Here is a 21814-nt window from a genome sequence, read left to right on the forward strand (position 1 = left end):
CAGTTAGGAGAAACCGGCTAGTTAAGCCTCTGAAATGGGGTCCTACCACCCAGGAAAACCCCCTTATCTCAAGGGCATTGCCCGTGTGAATTAGCTGGCTTTGTAGAGGGCTCCACAAGCACCAGCCTTGCTGAGTCACTTTCTCTAAGGTGGTGGCTGAGACAAAAAGGACCCAGGAAAGAAAGGCATAGGCTGTTGTGGAACTCCAGTCCTTGGCATCAACAATTAATGTGAGAAGCTGCCTCTGCTCACCAGATCTGCACTTTATGTGGGGCACACTGTTCAAAGTTTACACCCCCCATCTCTGTAACCTTCACGACAACCCCTGGAGCTCCCTGCACCATCATTACCACCTCACAGACAAGGAGACAAGGCATGAGAGGTGTGTAGAATGATGCAGCTCTGTGCTGGGGCCAACCTGGGGAGGACTCCCACAGGCTTGCTCTTCCCACTGCTGCAGAAGCAGCTGAAAACAACGAGTTTTGTTTGTATTATGTAGAGTGGAAAAGTCAACCATAAAGGTCATTCAATTTTTAAATGGATTATTCCTCAGGATAAAAACAGTTCCAAAAAATAATTTCCGAGAAGTTCAACATATTCCTCCTTCCAGGTGCCTGGAATGTGATGGAATGTTGTTAAAATAAGTTCTGGCCCATCAGCATGCCAGACAGAAACTGGAAGTAAGCTGTTGCAGGTCCCCAAAGGCTCCGTCACAACCCTAAGGAGAAGACATATAACTTTCACTGTCCCAAAGTGGTTATGTTAAAAAAAAATAGGCACAGGTGGAACATTTTAAATTACAGACTTTCAATGCAGGGGCAGTGGGGGCAGGGGGGGTGTCCCCCCACTACCCCCAAATGTTTCAGCTATATAGAGTGACTTACCAAAGTGACTCATCACAAGTACCTACAAGGCGACTGACAGGCAACAGACCGATGAGGAAGGTGTTCGGACCGCTTAACAAAACCAACACAACTTAGAATCTTCATTATTGAAAAGAGAAAACCATTTATTAAACACTCGCCAGGCACCAAACCCGCTAGGCACTGTCACACGCTCTACTCATCACAAGGCTGCCAAACTCAGTGCAGAAACTGAGTCTGAGTAAGTCACCTAAGGACATGTAGCACCAGAAACTGGATTCCAACCAGGTCTGACATCAAAGCCCACCCCAGCTTGCTGCAATGCTTCAGCACCTAAGCTTTGTGATGATCAATAAACTACATTCTTACCAATGTTTACACATCTCTGTTAGAATTCAGGGAAAGGTTTTTAAAAATTACATACACAAGGGGAAAAAATAATGCAGGTTCTGGAGGCAGGCTTCCCAGTGTTCAAATCTTGGCTCCTCCACTTGCAAGCTGTGAGACCTTGGACTCCTTTAGCTCCCCTGTGCCCGTATTTCCATGCATTAAAATGGTAGCCATAACAGACCCTATCTCCTAAGGCAAATAAAGCATTTTGGTGTTGTTGTTGTTGTTTTAAGATTTTATTATTTATTTGACAGAGAGAGAGAGACAGGGTGAGAGGGAACACACACAGGAGGAGTGTGAAAGGGAGAAGCAGGATTCCCACTGAGCAGGAAGCCTGGTGAGGATTAGATCCCAGCACCCTGGGAGCATAACCTCAGCTGAACAACTGAGCCACCCAGGTGCCCACAAATAAAACATTGAGAATCATTCCTGGCATGAGTTAAACCTCAGAAGGTGTGGGCTGGTGTTACTTCTTGCTGGGCACTAGATAGGGTCAGCAGCCTCAGGCCCACTGTTTTAGCAACTCATTTGCATAAACAAAGCCCAGGCTCAGCCACTTTGTGCTTACCCTATGGTTTCTTCCTGTCACTAACATCTCCCCTCACTCCTGCTCTGTGGCACTAAGCTCTGGGCCTCAACTTCCCATCTGTCAAATGAGGTGAGGAGCCCAGCTGATCTATCTGAGGTCCTTCCAGCTGGACAACCTAGGATTCTTGGTAACTCAGGGCCCAGAAATTTCAGAACCATCCTAACACAAACATTACCAGATGACACCCACTCATTTTCCTCAAATCTTCTCTTCCGTATTATGTATAAATGCTTATTTTCATGGCAAATCTTCTCCAAGATCCCAGGGCTCCACAAGCACCCAGAATAGGCTGGGCAGGCATCCCCAGTGCTGAGGTTGGGGACATGATGGTTAGAAGCTCTGACCCCCAGGGGAGACGGATTCCAAATCAAGCTGCTCTGATAAGCAGGTCCTCCCCGTTAGAGAGGATTTCAACAGAGCACAGTTAAGAGGAAGTGCAGGCAAGAAACTCAGAACTTGGCCCACTGGACAGAGGGCAGTAGGACAGTGGGCCGGAGGGGTGACAGAGGGATGGAGAGGAACGGCACGATCAACAGAGGCCAGCCAAGGCAGCACTGATGCTCAATGTAAGAGGGTGGACTGGGGACACACTGTGAAAATGGCTTCACAGGCAGGAAGCAAGCCCAGCTCAGCACAAAGCAAAGTCCTGAGCAGGAACCTTCTGGGACCAGGTTGGACACTAAGGTGAGCTGAAAATGGCTGTGGGACCCCGTGCAGTCTGAATATCACCCATGCCTCTCACAGGCTGGGTGACCCCGGACCAGTTATGTTACATCCTTTAATGTTTCCTAAAGGGTATATTCACTCCATAACCCTGAGCCATGTTCTCATTTCGGTGAGTGTCGGAGGCCGCAATAAGGCTTGAGACAAGAACCAAACCAGACCCTGACTTGTGCCTCCTTTAAAGTCCAAATAACCTAACAAAAGGTTTAGGAAGGGAAAAGTTGAGTAGCACTGGGAAAGGGTCTGTGCTATGTGTTGTGCGCTCACCTACGTGACTTCCCACATGCTTGCTAAACCAATGAGAACAATTTGGTTGGGCTAAAAAGTTCGTTGCTGGTCCTTGCTGCCTTAGAACAGCCCATAAATTACTTTCAGGTTTGCTGTATTTGTACTGGCATCAGCCATTTGGCGTCATGAGGAACCGTGGTTGCTTAACTAGACACAGATATAATGTCACCATATATATGGCCTTAATGCTTTGAATAAACTTAGCACTGTTGGACATCCTCCTCAGTGCTCCTCCTGCCCCCCATCTCTTTGCTTCTCGAGTTCTTTTCTTCATCCTCTTACTCTCATGTTCCTGGTTGATTTGTTGCGCTGGCCACGATAGGTGAGGATCTGATGGTGCCCACAATCTACAGGGATCCAATATATATAACTAGGATAGCCTGGAGGGGGGTGGGCAACGCAGGCTGGACAGGGAGTTAAGAAGGAGTCAGGAAGGGCGCCAGGGTGGCTCAGTGGGTTCAGCCACTGCCTTCGGCTCAGGTCATGATCTCAGGGTCCTGGGATTGAGTCCCGCATCGGGCTCTCTGCTCAGCGGGGAGCCTGCTTCCTCCTCTCTCTCTCTCTGCCTGCCTCTCTGCCTGTCTCTCTGCCTACTTGTGATCTCTCTCTGTCAAATAAATAAAATAAAATAAAAAATCTTAAAAAAAAAAAAAAAGGAGTCAGGAAGAAGTCATTCCCACACTTGAGGCATGGGTTGGTACTGACCAGAGACACTGGGTGAGAGACGGTTTCCTAAGACTGCTGTAAGACTAGCCGGGTCCAGGCAAAGCACCTAACAGTGTGTAGATGTAACCCATCTGTAAAAGGGGGGCGGGGGGTGGTGGTTGCAGCTGGTTGAGCATCTGACTCTTTGTTTTGGCACAGGTCCATTCACCTGGCCCATTCACCTGTGCCTGCATGTGTTCTGTGGTGTACTCTTTATCTCTCTCTCTCTCTCAAATAAATAAATCTAAAAAGAAAAAAAAAAAAAAAAAAGGAAGTCAGGAAGAATCAGGAGACATTCTGTTAAGGTCCCAAAGACTCCACCCTCCTCAACTAGCCTCCGGAAATAAAGTAAGTGGATGCCCAGGAGCCTCCTGGACACAAAACTTTCCAAACCAAAGCTTTCAAGTTCATACTGGAGAAAAGGTTGCTGTGCAAATTCAAGACAAAAAAGCCGGCCAGGGTGGGGTGGGTTTGGACGGGGTTGGCCCTGTAGGGCTCTGGCCACTAAATGCCCACTGCCCAAGCCAGGAGCCTGGAGTCTATGCAGCCAGTGCTTCCTGAGGCTTCAACATCATGGCCTCACCCTGAAGTTTCCTCCTGGAAGCTCCTTACCCAGGGAGGCCACCTGTGAGCATCCCCTCACACACACCCCAGCTTCTGCCCCTCCATCCAGCTGGAGTGAAGGATCCCCAAGCCTGCTCTCTCTGGTCTCTCCTGCACAGAGAGGAGTATGTGCCCCGGAAAGGAGGGTCCCTGAGGATATCTGAGTCCCTGGGCCGAAGACAGCTGGCTTGAGAATGTGGGGTTTCTGCGAGGAACCAGGGTAGGGAGCTCCAAGGTGGAGGGGAGTCCTGGGAGTCTGGGATCGCAGATGCCAGTGGCCCCCTAGTGGAAGGGTTTCAGTGACTCCAGAGGTGAGAGGGGCCAGGGGTCAGGTCAAGGATCTGTGGGGGAGGGGGCCGGAGATGGAAGTGATCCCAGGGTGGTCGCAGCCCCAAAGTAGAGGTGTGGGGGTGGGGGTGGGGGGAAGGGGTCCATGGGCCAGAAAGGAATGGTATCCTGGGGCTCCTGGGTAAAAGGCATTTGAGGTGGAGGGGGCCCAGTGGGGCCCAGGCTGCGCAGGCAGAGCCAGCTCCTCTCGGGCTGGGGAGCCTGGCGATTCTGAGGGACAAAATTTTCCATCAAGTTCTGGAAAAGAAGCCTGTCAGCACAGGCGTCTCTCCGGGGGTCAGACGAGCCCAGTGGTGCTGGGCCCCTTGATGTCAGTAGGGCCCCACGGGTTCCCTGGATACCGAGAAGTGGAGCGAGGGCTGTGGGGCAAGGGCTGTGGGGTGTAGGAGCACCAGGCTACCAGGAACCTGTCCGCCAGGCCCCCCTCCTGCTCCCGCGGACGAAGCAGCAGGTGGCAGCGGGCAGGAGGGCCCCAGCCTCCCTCTCTCCCTAGCGCCCCTACCCATCCCCAGCCCCTCAGTACCTGAGTCAGCGGGGCTCTGATGCAATCCCCCGCGCCCTGCCTGGCCAGCCCAGAACCCCTGCCTCCCCGGGAGGCGCTACTTGCACAGTGAGTTCCCTGGGCCTGCAGAAGGCAGTGGGTGGGGCAGGCAGGTGCGGGCGCACTGTGGCGGGTGGGGGGCGGCAAACAGCAGTGCATGCCTCTGCAGGCCCAAACGCCCTCGCCCAGCCTCCTGTTCTGTCCTATCAGGTGAGGGGGCTAGCTGTGCCCCCTGCCGGCTCCCGCTGCTCTTCTGCTGACGCCAGGACCCCAGTCCCCCACCCAGTACAGGCCTCCCTGCCACTGCTTGAGCTCCAGGCTAGGCCCGCTGCTGCTCCTGGGTGGCCGAGCTGGGGCCCCGGTGCGGTGTGGCCGGCACTTTTCTCTCCCCAGGGCACAGTGGAGCCGCGAGGGAAGGCCTGAGGGGATCTTCCGTCTGCTCAGTGCCAGTGGACACTCTCCAGGGGTCTCTCTACCTGGTGGGCTCCACACATGGCCATCTTGGAACCCCCGGAATCCCCTTCAGAGACCAGGTGAAGCCCTCCTTGGGGAATCCAGGCTCCTGGGGCCAAAGCAAGTTGATCTTGTGTACTGCTGTGTTTGTTCCCTGGCCTGGAGTGGATTGACAGTTGCTGAATTGATCTATTCTGGGGTCATCAAGGGCAGAGGAAAGAGTTCAGGGCTGGGATCCCCAGGCCTGGGGTCCACACAAGGCTTGGAGCCCTCTTGGCTGTCCCTGACAGAATGACCAAAGAGGAACCCTCAGAAACATGGATCTGCCTTGAACTGGCAGAGCATTCAGGGACAGGAAGGGGAAAGTCTCCTTCGCAGAGTATCTGGAAGCCTGCAGTGGAAGATGGAATTGTCTGAGCCATGGTCATTAGTGTTGGGCCAAGGAACCACTGGCTTGCTTCTCCTACCTGCATCCTAGGTCTAAAAGGGTGTCTGGGTGGCTCCCTCAGTGCAGCATCTGTCCAGGGTCCTGGGATCCAGCCCTGCATCTGGCTCCTTGCTCAGTGCAGATCTTGCTTCTCTTTCATCCTCTCCCTCGACTTGTGCTGTCAAATAAAATTTTTAAAAAAAAGTTAAGAGGGGGGACAAAATGGCACAGAATAGGAGGAGGCGTCTTTTCAACTTGTACCCCCAAATGAGCTGATTACCTACCAATCACCCATGAACTCCAGTCACCCATGAAATCAGCCTGAGATCAGAATTATACACGTCTGGATCTCTACAGAAGGAGAAGATGCCAGAGGGCAGGTAAAGTGGAGTGGGAACTGAGAACTGATATCAGAAGATAAACAAAAGGGGGAGGGAGCTACCAGAGGTGACCAGTTGGAAAGTAATACCCCAATATGAGCGAGAGTGCCCTGTGTCTGGGGATCAGCATTAACTCGGAGACTGGTTGAAAGCACTCCCAAAGAGCAAAGGATCTCGGGGGGAATTGGGGAGGCTAGGGACAGGGGCTTAAGTCCCCAGGCCCAGGACAGCCTCCCCTGGCGCTGAGGCAGAGAGAGTGCGGCTGAGAAACAAGCTCTTGGTCCCTAAGCTGCCAGCGCACCCGAGAATGCATGGGTCCCTTTCCTGTGAGGGGATGGGAGCCACACCAGGCGGCAGAATGCGACAGTCCTGCTATAGAGCCTGAGATACTCCCCTGAGAGAGGTATAAAGGCCCAGCCTGTGCCCTTTGATACACGCCCTTGTTTCAGAGCCTGCACCAAACTCTCACCCCAGAGAGGTGTGCGAAGGCCCAGCCTGGTGCTCTGGGACCTGTGTCCCGTTCTCAGAGCCTGAGACCCACGCATGAACCTCTGCCTTCCCTGAAATTGGTGCGTGCAAGGTGGGTGCTCTTAGACCCAGAAAGACCAGGCACTCCCAGCTCAGGCCAGCGGGAAAATCTCAGTGTGCAATTGCTGCTTGGAACCTCTCTAGCGGTCTGGAGGTGCCCAAAGCTGCTGCTGCCATGGTTTTGGGTACAAGCAAAAGATCCTCCATCCCCAGGGACAGCGACTTGGAACCTGCTCTGCCAGTGGCCAAGGGGGAACTTATTTGGGCTCTGCAGCCAGACTGAGGCTTCTCTCTGAGAAGGAGATCAGGGTGCGGTTTGTTTTCCTCTGAAACTACAAAAACCATCAAAAGCGGTCAAAGTGAGGGGAAAAAAAAGTGAACAAACAAAAAACTGCCAGAGAACAAAAGCCTGAAAAAAAAAAAGTTTCCTCAGAGCCCACCCCCTTGAGGGTGGCGGGAGGACTTAAGTCAGGGAACATCATTGACTGAAAACCCACATGGCAGGCCCCTTCCCCAGAAAACAAACCAAGAAAGAAAAAAAAAGAGAGAGAGAAAAAAAAAGTACTACAAGAGAACCACCACTACTTCATAGGAAAACTTTTATTTTTCATTCATTCCCACTATTCTGGTTCATTTTTTTATATATATAGGTAATTTTTTTAACCCCAGCAGGATGGTGGAAGGGGTACATGGCTGAGTGCCTCCCGGGTCTGACTCAGTGTGACGCCACCCCGTGCCTGCAGCTGCCCTCTGGAAGGTGTTGCTTTAGTGGCAGAGCCAGAGGGCACCAAAAGTGTGTCTGTCTCCAAAGTCCTAGGCACATCACAATGCCTTCCTGAGAAGCAGAATCAAGGACAGTTGCTGATCTTCATTCCTTCCCACCAAAGGTATCTCATACACCATCTTTGGAAGTTGGAGCCAGGGGGCGCCTGGGTGGCTCAGTCGCTTAAGTGTCTGCCTTCAACTCAGGTCATGATCCCAGGGTCCTGGGATCGAGTCCCACACATTTGCCTCCCTGCTCAGTGGGGAGCCTGCTTCTCCTTCTCCCTCTGCCATTCCCCCCACTTGTGCTTTCTGGCTCTCTGTGTGTCAAATAAATGAATAAAATCTTTTTTAAAAGTTTGGGCCATACTCTTTCACCATTCTACTTTCCCTGGGGTAATTTGCCACCTCCCTGAATTTACCTGCATCTTTCCCAAAATCTACTTATCTTCCAGCCTTCTTGACCATAATGAGTCTATAAATTTTCAATAGACAGTGTGAACTTACACTTGCTAATATTTGCATAACATGCACCTCTTTCGATCTCAAAGAAAAGCTTCACACCGCAATGGTCTCTAATCTCCAATTAGGTTCTGTTCCGGGATCCCACTGGAATTCTACGCACCTGTCCCCTAAGATGCCATAAATTGTGGTCCAGTTTCCCAGCCAGTCAAGGAAAGCACATGGGAAATCTTGCTGAAGTATGAGTAAGAGCCAACAAAAGGGAACATATTTATCTGCCTCGAATGCTGGGACCTGGGGAAAGCAAGTTTCATTACAGACAAATCAGGAAGGAGGTGCAGATTGCTTTTTATGTAACTCTGGAGTGGAGTTCTGCTCACTCACAGAAGCTCAAAATCTTCACAAAGGACAATGCCCCCCCACCCCCAAAGTCAGCTGGGGATTCTCAGGAAAACGTTAATTGAAAGTATTATGGATTCTCCAACTTCCCAAAATGCAGGAGGAACATCTACAAGCAAGACTGTCACCACTTTTAGACAATTACACTTATTTACATTTTTTCTTCCTACAAAATCATCCTCTCTCCCTATCCATGATCTTCTTTTTGTAACAGATTCCTAAAGAAGGAAACAGGTGTCCTCCCATTCCAGTTCCATCCAAAATAATAAAATAAAAATCTTTAAAATTAAAAATATTGTGATTTGTTGAGACAGAGCACATAAGCAGAGGGACAAGCAGACTCTCCCACTGAGCAGGAAGCCCGATTTGGGGCTCGATCCCAGGACCCTGAGACCATGACCTGAACCGAAGGCAGGCAGATGCTTAACCAACTGAGGCACCCAGGAAGCCCCCAAATAATTCAATTTTTAATCACTTTACCATAGACACTTTTGGGTGGCTTTGAAACACCAGAATCTCATTGACTTATCAGTGTCCTCTTCACCATCTCAGAAAAGGACTGGGTGCCTCTCAGAGGCCTCTCTCCCCTCCTGACCCAGGTCCCAGCCAAAGGTCCTTCACATTAGAGTATGAGGAACTGAGGGGCTGCCGGGAAGCGGGATGGGGTGTGGAAGCACCCTGGGGTAGGGTGGGGGGCTCTGGGGCCCTCCCACTCCCAACTTCAAAGACAGCACCTGCTTTCCCCTGCCTCATATAGGTACCCTGGGTTTGCCCTCTTTAAGGTTCCTGGTTGCTGCAAAGGTCTGAAAATCTCCTAAGTAGCACAAAAGCCATCATGTGCATTTTGACCACACGGGAAGAAAGATAAAGCTCTCCAGAATGAGCCAACAGCTCTGGGCTTCCCCGCACATCTTTCCTGACCCTCAGAACCCTGGGAAGGAGCCCCTTAGTGCAAAGTCACAGGGGGAGCCCACACACAGCCCAGGCCTCCTGCCCCAGGTCCTCTCCAGCCATAAACTGACCCCTAGCCCCTTCCAAACCGTCTACAGCCTCAAACCACCGACGTGCGGTTCAGCACCCATTCCAGAGCGCCGGATGCACCACGTGGCTTCCCGGCACCCTTCCCTGGCCGCTCCCAAAATCACCGTGGGAACGTCGCAGCAAGTAGACAGGGTATCTATTTTTATCCTCTGGGTTGTCTTCCCTCGTAGCCCCTCAGGAGTCCCCACGCAGCAATGCCGCGTGGGCCCTACTGCTCTGAATCCACTTCCCCCGAGGAATCCGCTTTTCTTCAGCGTCTGTGTCTGCAAACCTGGCTCCTCTAACACCTCCCACCAAACGTACCATGAACCAACTGGGGAAGAAGTTCATTTCTGGCCGACAAGCCTTTAATCCCTGAGAGGTGTGGCTGATGCGGGAGCAGCTTTTCTCCAAATGGTGATTTCGATACGAGGTCCTTTTGCCTGCCGGCCCCCAACATCCCTGACTTGTGGCTCCCAGGGGCCTCCGCGCGGCCAGGCCTGAAAGTGGAGCCCACCCTTGGGCTCATTTTCCACCGCCCTGAATCCAGGCAGCGGCCCCATCTCACTACAAAGGGTGCTGAGTAACGAGGTGCCGCCACCAGGAAGAGAGGCAGCAGGTCAGACAGATCTGGAGAATGACACTGGCCTTCAAGGGCCCCTCACAAGGGAAATACCATTAATTAGCAGATCTGACCAGATATACTGTGTTCCACATTCACGTCGTAAGGATGGGGTTTCCTCGAGCCCTAAAAGGAACTCTTTCACCCGAGATCACTTGACCAATCGGTGACTCAGTTTCCTTATACTAAAAATGAGGATAATAATACCTCACAAGATTGTTTTGAGGAGCACACACGTTACAAAGTGTTTAGAGGCACCTGGGTGGCTCAGTGGGTAAGCATCTGACTTCAGCTCAGGTCACGAGCTCAGGGTCCTGGGATAGGGCTGTGTCAGGCTCCTTGCTCAGCGAGGAGTCTGTATGTCCCTCCCCCTCCCTCTTCACTTCCTGCCCTCTCTCTCTCTCTCAAATATATAAATAAAATCTTTAAAAAAAATGAAGTTCTTAGAACACTATCTGCACATAGTACAGGACACACAAGCACTTGTTAAACAGATAAAAGGGTACAAGAGGCTGGCTTCCCTTCAGATTTCTAATAGGCTCCTGTCTGGGGGTCTCTAGCTCTTAGGAAGTGGGCAGGCCGCAGAAGCCCAAGGTTGTAGAGTTCCTCTGAGGCCAAGTTCAGTTTTCTATGCAGGACAGAAAACCTGTAAAATACATCCCGGACTTGCTTCGCTGCCTTCCTAGTAGGGAATCCGTTCCCTCAAGAGTGGTCCAACCTCTCTTCCACTATTTGGGATGTAGAAAACGTTTAGACATTTCTCCATTGGTGCTGATTCCATCCTCATTTTTAACAATCTAGCTGTGTGTTCATCTGGTCTTCTGTTAGTTCCTTTATTCAACAAACACAGAGGACTCACCGTGTCCTAACTGTGACCAAGACATCCAGCATCTCATCCCACAAGGGAAACATATTATTAGCAAATGTGGCAGCAAAGAGGGATGGGGTAAGGCAGTGACATCTGAATCAAGACCAAACTAACAAGCAGAGCCTGCCATGAAGAACATTCCAGGTATGGGCCCCATAGGCATGAAGGCGGAAATGAATAGATTATGTGCAGACGGCAGGACAGGGGACTAAGGGGACACTGGAAAGGAAGGCTGCGGAGCAGCTGTCGGCATTGGAGGCCTTGCGAAGGACTCTGGAATTCCCTTTGGTTTCAGCCGGAAGCTACATGAAGGTTTAAGCGGGGAATCATCAGATTAGCCTATATTTGTAAAAGATCGCTCCTCTTCCACAGAAGACATGGGGATGGGGTGGGGGTGTCCACGAGCCTAGAAGCTGGAAATGGAAGCAGATGAAGTTTCCAATATCCTGGCCAAGGAGTGAGTCTGTCGCAGTGAGAGTGTAAAGGTTTGCAGTTCTAAACTTTTTAGTAAAGTGGCTTATTAAACACACAGCTAACTATGGCCTGGGGTTCCTACTTTTGTAACAAGTTTTCTCTGAAACTCAAAAAGGGGAGAGGGGCTCCCTGCACCACGTGCCAGTCAGGGCGGAACATCATTGTCACATTACAGGGTGTTTTCGGAGCCTGTTATCCTTTTAGTACGACATCCCTCCCACCCCGAGTCAATACCGTGCCTCTTTCCACCAACAGAAGTTGAGTTTTTCCCTTTCCCTCTTCCTTCTTTCGAGGGCAGAGCTCAGGGCTTCTCCAGAGATTCCATCCTAAGTTCGTAGATCTCACTGAGCCGACCACATTCCCCTCCCCGTGGGTGCCAGGAAATGCCGGAAACATCTGTATCTGCACCTGGACATGGGACCTTGGATCCCAGCTACAGTTACTTGTGCTGTGGTAACAATGACATCATGTTGCGTTTCAGGACATTTTCATAAATAAAACCTCGGGTCAGGATGCTCAGGGTAGGAAAGGGGTGGGTCCGCCCCTGGGCAGAGTGGCATACCTTCTCTCTCCTCCTGGCCTTTGCCCGAGTTGGAGATGCCCTGTTCCTTCCTCTTCACCTGAGTAATCATCTCTGCTTCCAGAAGCAGCTCAGGGGGCCACCTCCATCAGAGGGGCCACCTCCTCCCCAAACCCGCTGGACCAGGTGACCCTCCCCAGAATTCCATATAAATCCCTGTGAACGTTGATCCCACTGCCTCCCAGAGGCTCTTTCTCCTTGTCTTTACTTTGTCTCTCCTGCTGGACCCCAGGAGACAGGTCTCACTCATCATTTTATCCCAGCAGGGTTCAATATGTTGCTGAATTAACACATGGCATGTCCTGCACATCGCTGGCAGCTGGATGAACTGGAACACAGTGTGGCAGCATGTACTGAAGCAGGGGTTCTCAGAGCACCAGGGGGCTCGGTCAGTGAAGCATCTGCCTTCGGCTCAGGTCATGATCCTGAGGTCTTGGGATCCAGCCCTGCACCGGGCTCCCTACTCAACAGGGAGTTGGCTTCTCCCTCTCCCTCTGCTTCTCCCCTCCCTCTCAAATAAATAAATAAAATATTTTCAAAAAATAAATTTAAAATAAATTTAAAAAAAATTAAGTAGTTGTTCTCAGCTGCAGGTGATTTGGCTCCCTAGGGGACATATGGCAATGCCTGGAGAAAAGTTTGGTTGATGTAATTGGAGGAAAGGGCGCCACTGGGCATGTGGTGGGGAGAGGCCGAATGGAGGCGGCCAACATCCTGCCGTGCACAAGACAGGCCTCAGCAAAACATCACCCAGTCCACGAGGTCGACAGTGCAGAGGGGAGACCCGCATCTAATCTAGGACCTGGCAAACCTTTTCCTAGGTTTACATGCTCAAGGGAAATGTATCTGTCCGTCAAAACCACAAGGGAAATGTATCTGTCCGTCAAAACCACAAGCTTATCCCCAGAAGCCCCAAATTGGATTCCATGTAAAAGACCATTAACAGGAGAATGGATAACCGACTACAGTACCTAGGTAATGGAAAATAACACACGATAACGAAATTTAAGATGCCACATACGCGACAACAAGAAGGAATCCACAGATGTCCTGAGGAACCGAACCACCAGAGCAAGGTAACAGGCAAACTTGATCGCTGGTGATGGAAGAGAAGCAGGGGGCAGGGAGTGACTGACTGGGAAGGAGCAGGAGGGAACCTCTGGTGTGCTCAGAATGTTCCTGATCCTCATCTGGGTAGTAGTTACACACAGCGTGCTGCATGCTAGGACTCACGTGCTGTGCGTGTGTATTATACCTCAGCAAGCTTTACCAAAGGCAACGGTCCTCTAAGAGCCCCAGCGGGCAGGAATCACACACTGGAGCAGGTCCTCCGAGCATAACTTTCTAAGGATTTCAGTGCACAGCCGGCAGGAGCATTGTAGATATGTTTCTGGAGACCTATTTCACCACAGACACCAAAAACCTTACAGTGGGTCCTTGATTCAATTCTGCTTCGGTCATTTTCTGCGAAGGATTGTGCTACAGATGTGCACACAGACTTAGGTTTCAAGAATATTTATCACAGCAGAACAAATACAAGAGGGAGGCAGCAACAACACCGACCCAGAGGAAACTGTGTGATACCACAGAGTCATTAAAATCGACATTTAAAAATGTAAATGGAAAACGACTACAATATATTAATTACAATTAAAGAGCAGGTCACCCAACAAGGTGACACCTAAGATATATGAAGACTATACTCAATATGATTAACTATGATTAGCTAAGGCCATGAGGGGTTATGGGATTTCTTAAAATTTTATCATTTTTCCCTAAAATGTACATATATTACTTATTAATAAGAAAAAATACACAATCACACTTCCTTAAAAATAAAGGTGAGTTTTCAACTCTAAAACTGAGTACCAGGGGTGCCTGGGTGATTCAGTGGGTTAAAGCCTCTGCCTTCGGCTCAGGTCATGATCCCAGGGTCCTGGGATCGAGACCCACATCGGGCTCTCTGCTCAGCAGGGAGTTTGCTTCCTCGTCCCTCTCTCTGCCTGCCTATCTGCCTACTTGTGATCTCTATCTGTCAAATAAAATAAATAAAATCTTTTAAAAAAATAAAATAAATAAAATAAAACTGAGTACCAGACCCCGCACAACCCCCAGAATCCCCATGGATTCAGAGCCCTGCTGCCTGCAGAAGCACTCTATCAACACTCATCACAGTGGCTGAGACAGATTAAATAAAGAGATAACATTCCAGATTTCCTGTCTCTTATCCGACTGTGCAGATTGGTTACACAAATCCAAATCCTTACCTGCATTAGACCTCACTGAACTGCGTACGCCCTGAGAAAAAGTTACAAGCAATTCCCTGTAAAAATACGAAAGTATTTCTGACAGCAAAAGTTTTCAGATGCTGTAAAGAAAAAAAAAACTAAAAAGGCACGACTTTCCCTGATTAATCAAGTCTCCCTCAAGAGAAGGCTACCACTTCCCCAGGTAATCTCATCACCTCAGACGAAACCATGTTTCTCTGTGAAGTGGAGGTGATCGCGGCTCTCTCGGAGTACTCGCAAAGGTTTGGCGTGGTTATGAAACAGAACGCTATGACTGGGGCCCGCTGGTTGTGGTCACCGTCATGCCCACAGCCTGAACACCACCTCCTTCCAGAAAGCTCCCTTCTCTGAATTCTGTGTGGTAGGGGCACGTGGCTGACTATTAGGGAGCACTGCATAAGGCGTACCCTGTCACTCGCCCAGACACCCAGCTCCTCCCGGAGCCACCGAATGCCATACAGAGCTAAAGCTGGGAGCAGGGGCTCACCGTGGACACCAATGACGAGGGCCCAGGTACCTCAGCTCACAAACCCATTACGAGCTTATACATTTAACTCTAGCTTTAAGATGTTTCTCCTCTTACTTCTCAGTCAAAAAAGACTTTAAGCCGAGTAAACCAACAACAAACCCTAAGATAAAACATTTAACCGTGTTAATTTCCAAAGACCGTAGGTCTTTGGTCTTCAGCTTCTCAAGGTCACACCTCCCTGATGAATGATTACCGAGGGTTGCTGACATGGTACACAGAGAAAACACTCTTTAGGATGTCCAGCCTCTAAGAGAAAAAGCAAACAGCTCAGAATCCAGCCAGCCACGGCAAAGGAACCACCGACAAAGCCAAACACAGAGGGGCCCCTGAGCATCTGGGAATCTGCCTGTTCCTTTGTCCCCTCAGAGGGAACGAGTCACAAGACAGCTCAGAATGGGAAATGAAAAGGGCAGAAGCCCGGAAAGCAGCGGGTCCTGAATTTCATGCTGCTTCCAAGGAGTGAGCCCGCCTGCTTTGTCAGCTATTTACACAGTGGGCAGGTGAGGCTGACAGCTTGAGGGGGGTTATTTTAGAGGGAGAGCTGTAAGTCTGATCAGGAGAAGTTTCTGGACCCTGGGGTCCCAGCACGCATCTCCAGCTTCCAGGTTGACCCTCCCTTCAGACAGGGTTTAAGAGGCAGCCTGGCAAGCATGGTATTTGTATTTAAATCACCTCAAGGGGGCCCATATCTCCAGGCACAGCCAGAACTCAGGGAGGAGAGGGAAGGGGGAGAGGGAGAGGGTACCTCTACTCCTATCTGCTGGCTGCACTTCTGGAGCGCCTGATCCAGGAAGCTAAATGCGTGGACAGAACAGAAGGAAGAATCTGGGAATACTGGAAGACTAGAAGAGCTGCTCGTGGACTAGTCCCAACCTGAACCTCAGAAACACCTCTGCCTCCCCGCCCTCCTCCCCTCGGCTGGGCACCAGGTGCCTCCCTACTCACTCCAGATGCAGATCCAAGCTCAGGGGTGCCCAGTGCCGATGCCTCTCTCTGGTGCAGGGACTCTAGGGCATCAGCAGGACTCCCAGACAGCACCTGTGATCTCTAATTTAAAACCAAAACCAAAATCCCCAACCAGCCCAAGCCAGCACAAGCAATACATATTTATGTGTAAGACACCTATGCACACATACACATTCACTTATCTACACACACACACACACACACACACACGCTTTTGCAGCAGAAGGCAGGCAGGAAACCTGTTCCCTAAGTCCTTTGCTTTCCTCATCTGCTTCTAGCAGCAACAGCCATTTCTGCTACGGATTTTCCTATTCGAGGGTTGATCACAGATCCAAATGCCACCATCCTGTTTGCCACCCTTTCCTACCCCACCGGCCCGCTGACGTCTGTCAGTGAACCAGGGAACAAAGATGGAAGACAGGCCCAAGCTGCCTTCCTTGAAAGTGGGGTTATATTTGACACTTTAATAAACCTCAGAGCCTGAGCCTCTCTGCTCTCAGACTGGCCAGGGTGCAGCTCTCACTCTTAACAAACCCGTCCATCTCTCTCCCCCCACCGCGGGGCACAAGGGTTTTCTCTGCCTGGCATCTATTTCCAGCCCCCATAAATCATATCCCATTATTCCAGGCCATCTGAACTCATGCTTAATAAGCCATCCACCTCACCCTTCCGCCACCACCCTGAATTTCCCACAGGGAAAGACTGTTTCAAGAAGAAAAGGAAATTCTCCATTAGGGCTGGATTTTAAAAGCAAGCTTCCACAAAAAACTGGAAAACAAAATTGGGAAATACCATCCAATAACCACTAAATGTCTTTGGTTAAAGCACCTGCCTGCCTGTGATTCTCGGGTCCAGGTGTGAGCTCAGTGCACATCCAAAGGAAGCAGAATTTGAACCTGATGCTAAATGACAAATGATCCTGATCTTCATGACCATGTAAGTGCCACAGTGGCTAGATTAAATTGCTCTGATGCAGAATTTCTCCCAAGTATAGGTTACTGAGAAACATAATATTGCTTGAAAATGTATTTAGGTGCGCTCATCCTTCTCATACCAACACTCATGGCTCTTAGTCATAACCAGGCTTAAGCTAACACGATTCCCCTATTTTCCCCAGAGAGGGAGGGAAACAAGAGGACATGTCTCTCATGTTCCAAGATCAAAAACTGGATCACAGCACTCACAGCATCAAGTCTGCCAAACCAGAGCTCTGGGTTCATACAATTCTTAAAGAGCTAATTGAATGGAAAACAGCCATCTGGGGTGGAAACCCTTATGACATTCTGGCAAATGTATGGGGTTTAAAAGGATTATGCAGTCACATCCTTTCCATGGGAGGTCTGCAGACCACTCCCTGCTGAGAGAGTCCAGCCAACCCAATCAGCCTACCAGCAGGCTGTGGCACAAGGTCCAGATCCAAGCCCAGGCACCAGCCAGGGTTCCCTTTGGCCTGCCCTCCTATGGTTGAACAACAATCATGGAGAGCCACAGGGAGAGCGGCATTGGGTCCAGTAGGGCCACTCTCTGGTCCTCCACAACACTGGTTGCACACTCTTCAACACAAGAAAATGGTGTGCAGAAACAAGGGCCTGCCACAGTAGGCTGTCGAGCAAGGAACAGAAAGCATCAGGGGACAGGGGGGACTGCTGGCTGGTCTCCACCTCTCCCAGAGGGCAGAGGCCGCAGAGCTTCTGCAGGCTAAGCAGAGACGTGTCAGAATTACCTTCCCAAAATGAAGGCAGTAAAGGAGGACTTCAAGCAGCCACAACTGCCAGCAGGCCTGCAACCCCCAGATATCAGGGGCTTGACCATGACCGTGTCAGTAAGCAGAACACACAAGTGCCTTCCGGAGCGAGAGCAGACAGCTTAACGCTGCTAACTGGTCCTCTCACTCCTCTCTGCTCTGAGCAAGTGATCCTGAAAGGCATGGACAAAGTTGGTCAGATTCACTGGAGAAAACACGAGCCAGTGAAGACGTCCCGGCTTGCACTGGGCCTCCCTCCAAAGGCTGGCTGCCCCACCCTGGCACATGGGTAACGCTGCTCTGGGGCCATCCACACAAAACGATTTACGCACCCCCCCACCCGCAACACACACACACACACACACAAGCTGCATCGGGCTTTAGGAACCTAACTCAAACGCACCCCTAACAAGCAACCCCACAGGTGTGACTGGGTTGGACACTCCCAGCAGGGAGGGAAGCCCCCCCCCCCCTGGGTCCTTGCCAGCGGCAGGGTGCCGCCTGGGCCTCCGCCTCATCCTCTCCATGCGAGGAGAAGTCGGAGCGGCACCCACCAACCACCACCACGCAACCAGATTGATTCTCACACTTCAAATCCCCGCTGCCGGGCCCCATTTGTATGCTGATGCGAAAAGCCGCCCTCGAGCAGCCAGCCCGCTGAGCGTCTGGAGTTCTCCCCGCCCCGCGCGCACGCTCACGCCTCCCCAGGCCGCCCCCGTCCCCGCTGGCCGCGCCTTACCGCCACTGTCCTCGAAGCGCATGGGCGGGCGGCCCCGCAGCGTGGCACTCCAACCCGCGCTGGCCTCGTCCTCGTCGGACTCCTGCGCTTCGGGGGCGCCGGGAGGCGGCGGGGGGCCGGGGCGCTCCTGTTCGTCGTCCGATGCGGCGGCCGAAGAGGAGCGCGAGGCGGCGGACGTGCTGTAGAAGGGGTTCCCGCCGCTCTCCGGGCTGGACTCGCCGAACACGTCGTCCCAGATGTGCGGGCTCTCGCAGCGCGCGCGGGCCCCCTCGAGCAGCGCCGGCGCCCTCCTCCGCGGGCTCCCGCCGACCTCGGCCATGGCCCCGGCCGCCGCCGGCGCGCCCGCCCCCCACAGCGCCTCCCAGCCGCACGCGCCGCGGCCCGCCGCCCCCAACCAGCGCAGCCCGCAGCACAGCGCCCGCCGCCCCGCGCCCGGCCGGCTCGGGCCCAGCGCCCGAGGAAGCGCCCTCAGAGCTCGGGCGCCGCAGGCTGCAGGCCCCGGCGGGACGCAGGGAGCGCGGGCGGGAGGCAGGGGCTGCGGCCGGTCCCAGGCGCCGCCGCTACCGCCGCCGCTCCTGTCGCCACTACCGCCGCCTCTGCGTCTCCTTGGCGCCCGCTGCGTCCTCGCGCGCCCTCCAGCGGCACCCGAAGCTCCCTGGCCGACCTTCCCGGGCGCGAGCAGCCAGAGACGGACCCCGCCTCCTCGCACCTCCGGCCTGCCGGCCAATGGGGAGCAGGCCAGGGCGGGGCTTGCGCGGGGCATGCCCCACACCCCTAGGCAGAGCGGGGCGAGGAGAGAAGCGGCGGCTGCTGCGGCGGCGGCAAGGGGGAGGGCGGTCGGTGGCGTCCTCGCCTGCGGCACGTGTGGCCCGGGACGGCCACACGCAGGCCCCGCGCGGCCCCGCAGGGGGAAGGGAGGAACCGAGTCGGTGTCGGGGCTTGGGGGGGACGCAGCCGATCTTCCCGCCGCCCGAGCCGGCTCACGGAGTATGAAGCCCCCGCTCTCGGTCCCCTTTCGTAGTCGTCGCCGGCGGCGGCGGCGGCGGGGAGCTGTCCGCCCCAGTGGTTCTGAACCAGGCGCTGCGAAATTCCAGGTATGCGCCGGGCCTGAGGGTCACGATTTCCCCGGCTGCTGTGTCTGCTGCTGCTTCCGTGCTCCCCAGCCCGCTGTGCCTTGAGCTCTTGCAAGCACAAGGGCTATCTGGCTTCCGGGAGCCTTGCTCTAATGAGGAGCCCGCCTCGCCAGTTCATTCCTGGGGTCAGGTGGTGACTCAGTCTCGCTTCAATACCCCTGTAATTTGAGGGGGTCAACATCCGATCTTAGTCATTCCTCCCGTCTTTGACCTTTGACATCTTTAAACTCAAAATATTCATTACCTTCCAACATCTTCACCCATACATTTGACACACTTTGTCTGTTAAAATACAGCACAATCACCCAGGCTTCAGTGTTCTGATAAACAACAGATCAGAAAGGTTTCATCCATCCCTCTGCCTTGGCCAGGAGTGCGTGGCACTCATTCCGTTGATGACGATACACATGATCGGGCGTTTCTTGCTCCTCTCTCCCTCCCACAATAATGCAATAAGTCACAATGATGGTAATTGGGCCATAAAGTCACTTGCGCTCTGAAATAAAATAAATCTACAGAGATGTGAAGGGCTTGCAAATCCTACTGGGTATTAACTAAATAAGGATTACACGAAAGGGAAAGGCATATTGCTATTTCATGCATAAAGGATGCAGATGCATAAAGGGTGAAGATGTTGGGACCACCAGCTACGGTCAGTTCTAACAGCAGGTGAGCAGCTTCTGCTCTCGCCCTCCCCTCGCAAGCCCCTGTTTCCTCCTCCCAAACCAGAGTCTCTGTACCAGCACGAATTCCTGATCATCACGGAAAGATGATATATAAAAAGGAAAGGATTCACATGACATTGCTTTGTATATGAATTGGCTGATATACGTGAAATTGTTTGCAAAGCATTTCAACTCCGTTGGAAGAATTGTGTCACAGAAAAGAACTGGTTTCCAGCACTTCTCTATACTGTGTTAACCAGGGAAAGATTCTGAAGAGAGTTCATACAGGTAATCAGACTTAAAAAGGTCAATGACACATAGATTGAAGACGAAAGGTAAGACTGCGTAGCTCAAGTTCAAATTCTGCAATTAGGAATTCTGTAATACTCCTGTAAAATTTAATGATATATATTTTAAAAAATAATTGAAAGGGATCAAAACACTGAAATACATAAGCAAGAACTCCTCTTCTCCAGGCAGCCAATGAAAACGTCAGCAGCTAAAGTGAGTGTGTATTTTAAAAACAGTGGCTTGCTCTGCTACCCAGAGGAAGCAGGAAGTAGAGTAGTAACAGTTACAAGGATGGACACAGTCTTCCATTGTCCCAAATCTGCATTTGTATGGTGCTAATCCCAAAGAAACCTTAGAGTCTTTGTGCTTATGAGCTCTCAAGTGCTTGTAGCTCACAGAGCATGCAACACTGGGAGAGGATTATATGGTCACAAAAGAAACAGACTGGGAAATCAAATTGTTATCCAAACCCTGGCCCAACAAAAATGAGATGGCTATGTCCATTTAGAATCAAGGGTTTAGCAACCAAGTGCTACTTTGTTTAAACAAATGTTTCCGACCAAGAACAGTAAAAATACTTCAGCCTTTAAAAACAGGTGGCTGATTCTCCTTGTGAAAGGAGGGGAGGAAAGGGAAGAAAACAACTGGAAAACAAAAACCAAAAAACTTTCCCTTCTGCTTGGCAACCTCCTACTCGATGCTATGATTATGGTTCTACATCATTAAGTTTTACAAGTAATGTTGTCTGGGAGGATAATTATGGAACCAGCATTATACTGAGATCTTTTAACTTTGAGTCATTTAAACACATCTTCCAAATAATACAACTTTGTAATATAATTAATTTTAAGATTAATATTGAGCTTTTGGTTCATAGTCTGCACAAAAGGCTCCAGGGTAGTAAGAACAATCCATTTCTTTAGTAGATTCCTTAGGCTTTGTTAAGCCAGAGAGGTTCATGCACTTGTGAAACTGGGGATAATAGCCATATTTCATTGAGTCTTGGCCTCCTTTCCTGGTATAGTTTAATAAGAAACAAAAAATGCTACCATTCAAACTATGATACAATGTTTTCTTTTCATTAATATTTTAATTGAAATGTATTCAAAAAGCTCTTTGGTAAGTATTTAGATTTTTATCACTTATGGCCTTAATGCATACATAAAAATAAAAGTTAAAATTTTTGGTTATTGTTTTTCCAAAGCTCACATTAAGAATCTCACTACTTTTATTTACTTTCTAACTGAGAGATTTCAGTGCCCAGATTTTTCTCACAATATGTTCCTCTGAGCCACCTAGAGCTTCTGTCATGCTGCATTTAAAAAATTATTATTAGACATATAGCTGACATTCAATGTTAAATTAGTTTCAGGTGTACAACATAGTAATTTGACAATTCTATACATTACTCAGTGATCACCACAGTAAGTATAT

The 21814-nt window shown here is 51.0% G+C and overlaps 1 protein-coding gene across 5 annotated transcripts in view; it reads right to left on the reverse strand.

Annotated features, from left to right (window-relative positions):
- The window catches only part of LOC131835650 (piggyBac transposable element-derived protein 5-like), a 45674-nt gene extending 27056 nt beyond the window's left edge, over window positions 1-18618 (reverse strand). For all 5 annotated transcript variants that reach the window (XR_009355290.1, XR_009355292.1, XR_009355293.1 and 2 more), the window contains exons 1-2: window positions 18292-18618; window positions 5971-6108 (exon numbers count right to left, since the gene is read on the reverse strand). Coding sequence is in view for 1 of the 5 variants with exons in the window: in XM_059180076.1 (XP_059036059.1) it covers window positions 5984-6108; window positions 18292-18610 (444 nt within the window). In the remaining 4 variants the exon portion in view is untranslated. The remainder of the gene's footprint in view (window positions 1-5970; window positions 6109-18291) is intronic.
- Window positions 18619-21814: the final 3196 nt, after the last annotated feature.

The sequence above is a fragment of the Mustela lutreola genome, chromosome 7, assembly GCF_030435805.1.
Source record: "Mustela lutreola isolate mMusLut2 chromosome 7, mMusLut2.pri, whole genome shotgun sequence".
Classification (NCBI taxonomy): Eukaryota; Metazoa; Chordata; class Mammalia; order Carnivora; family Mustelidae; genus Mustela; species Mustela lutreola.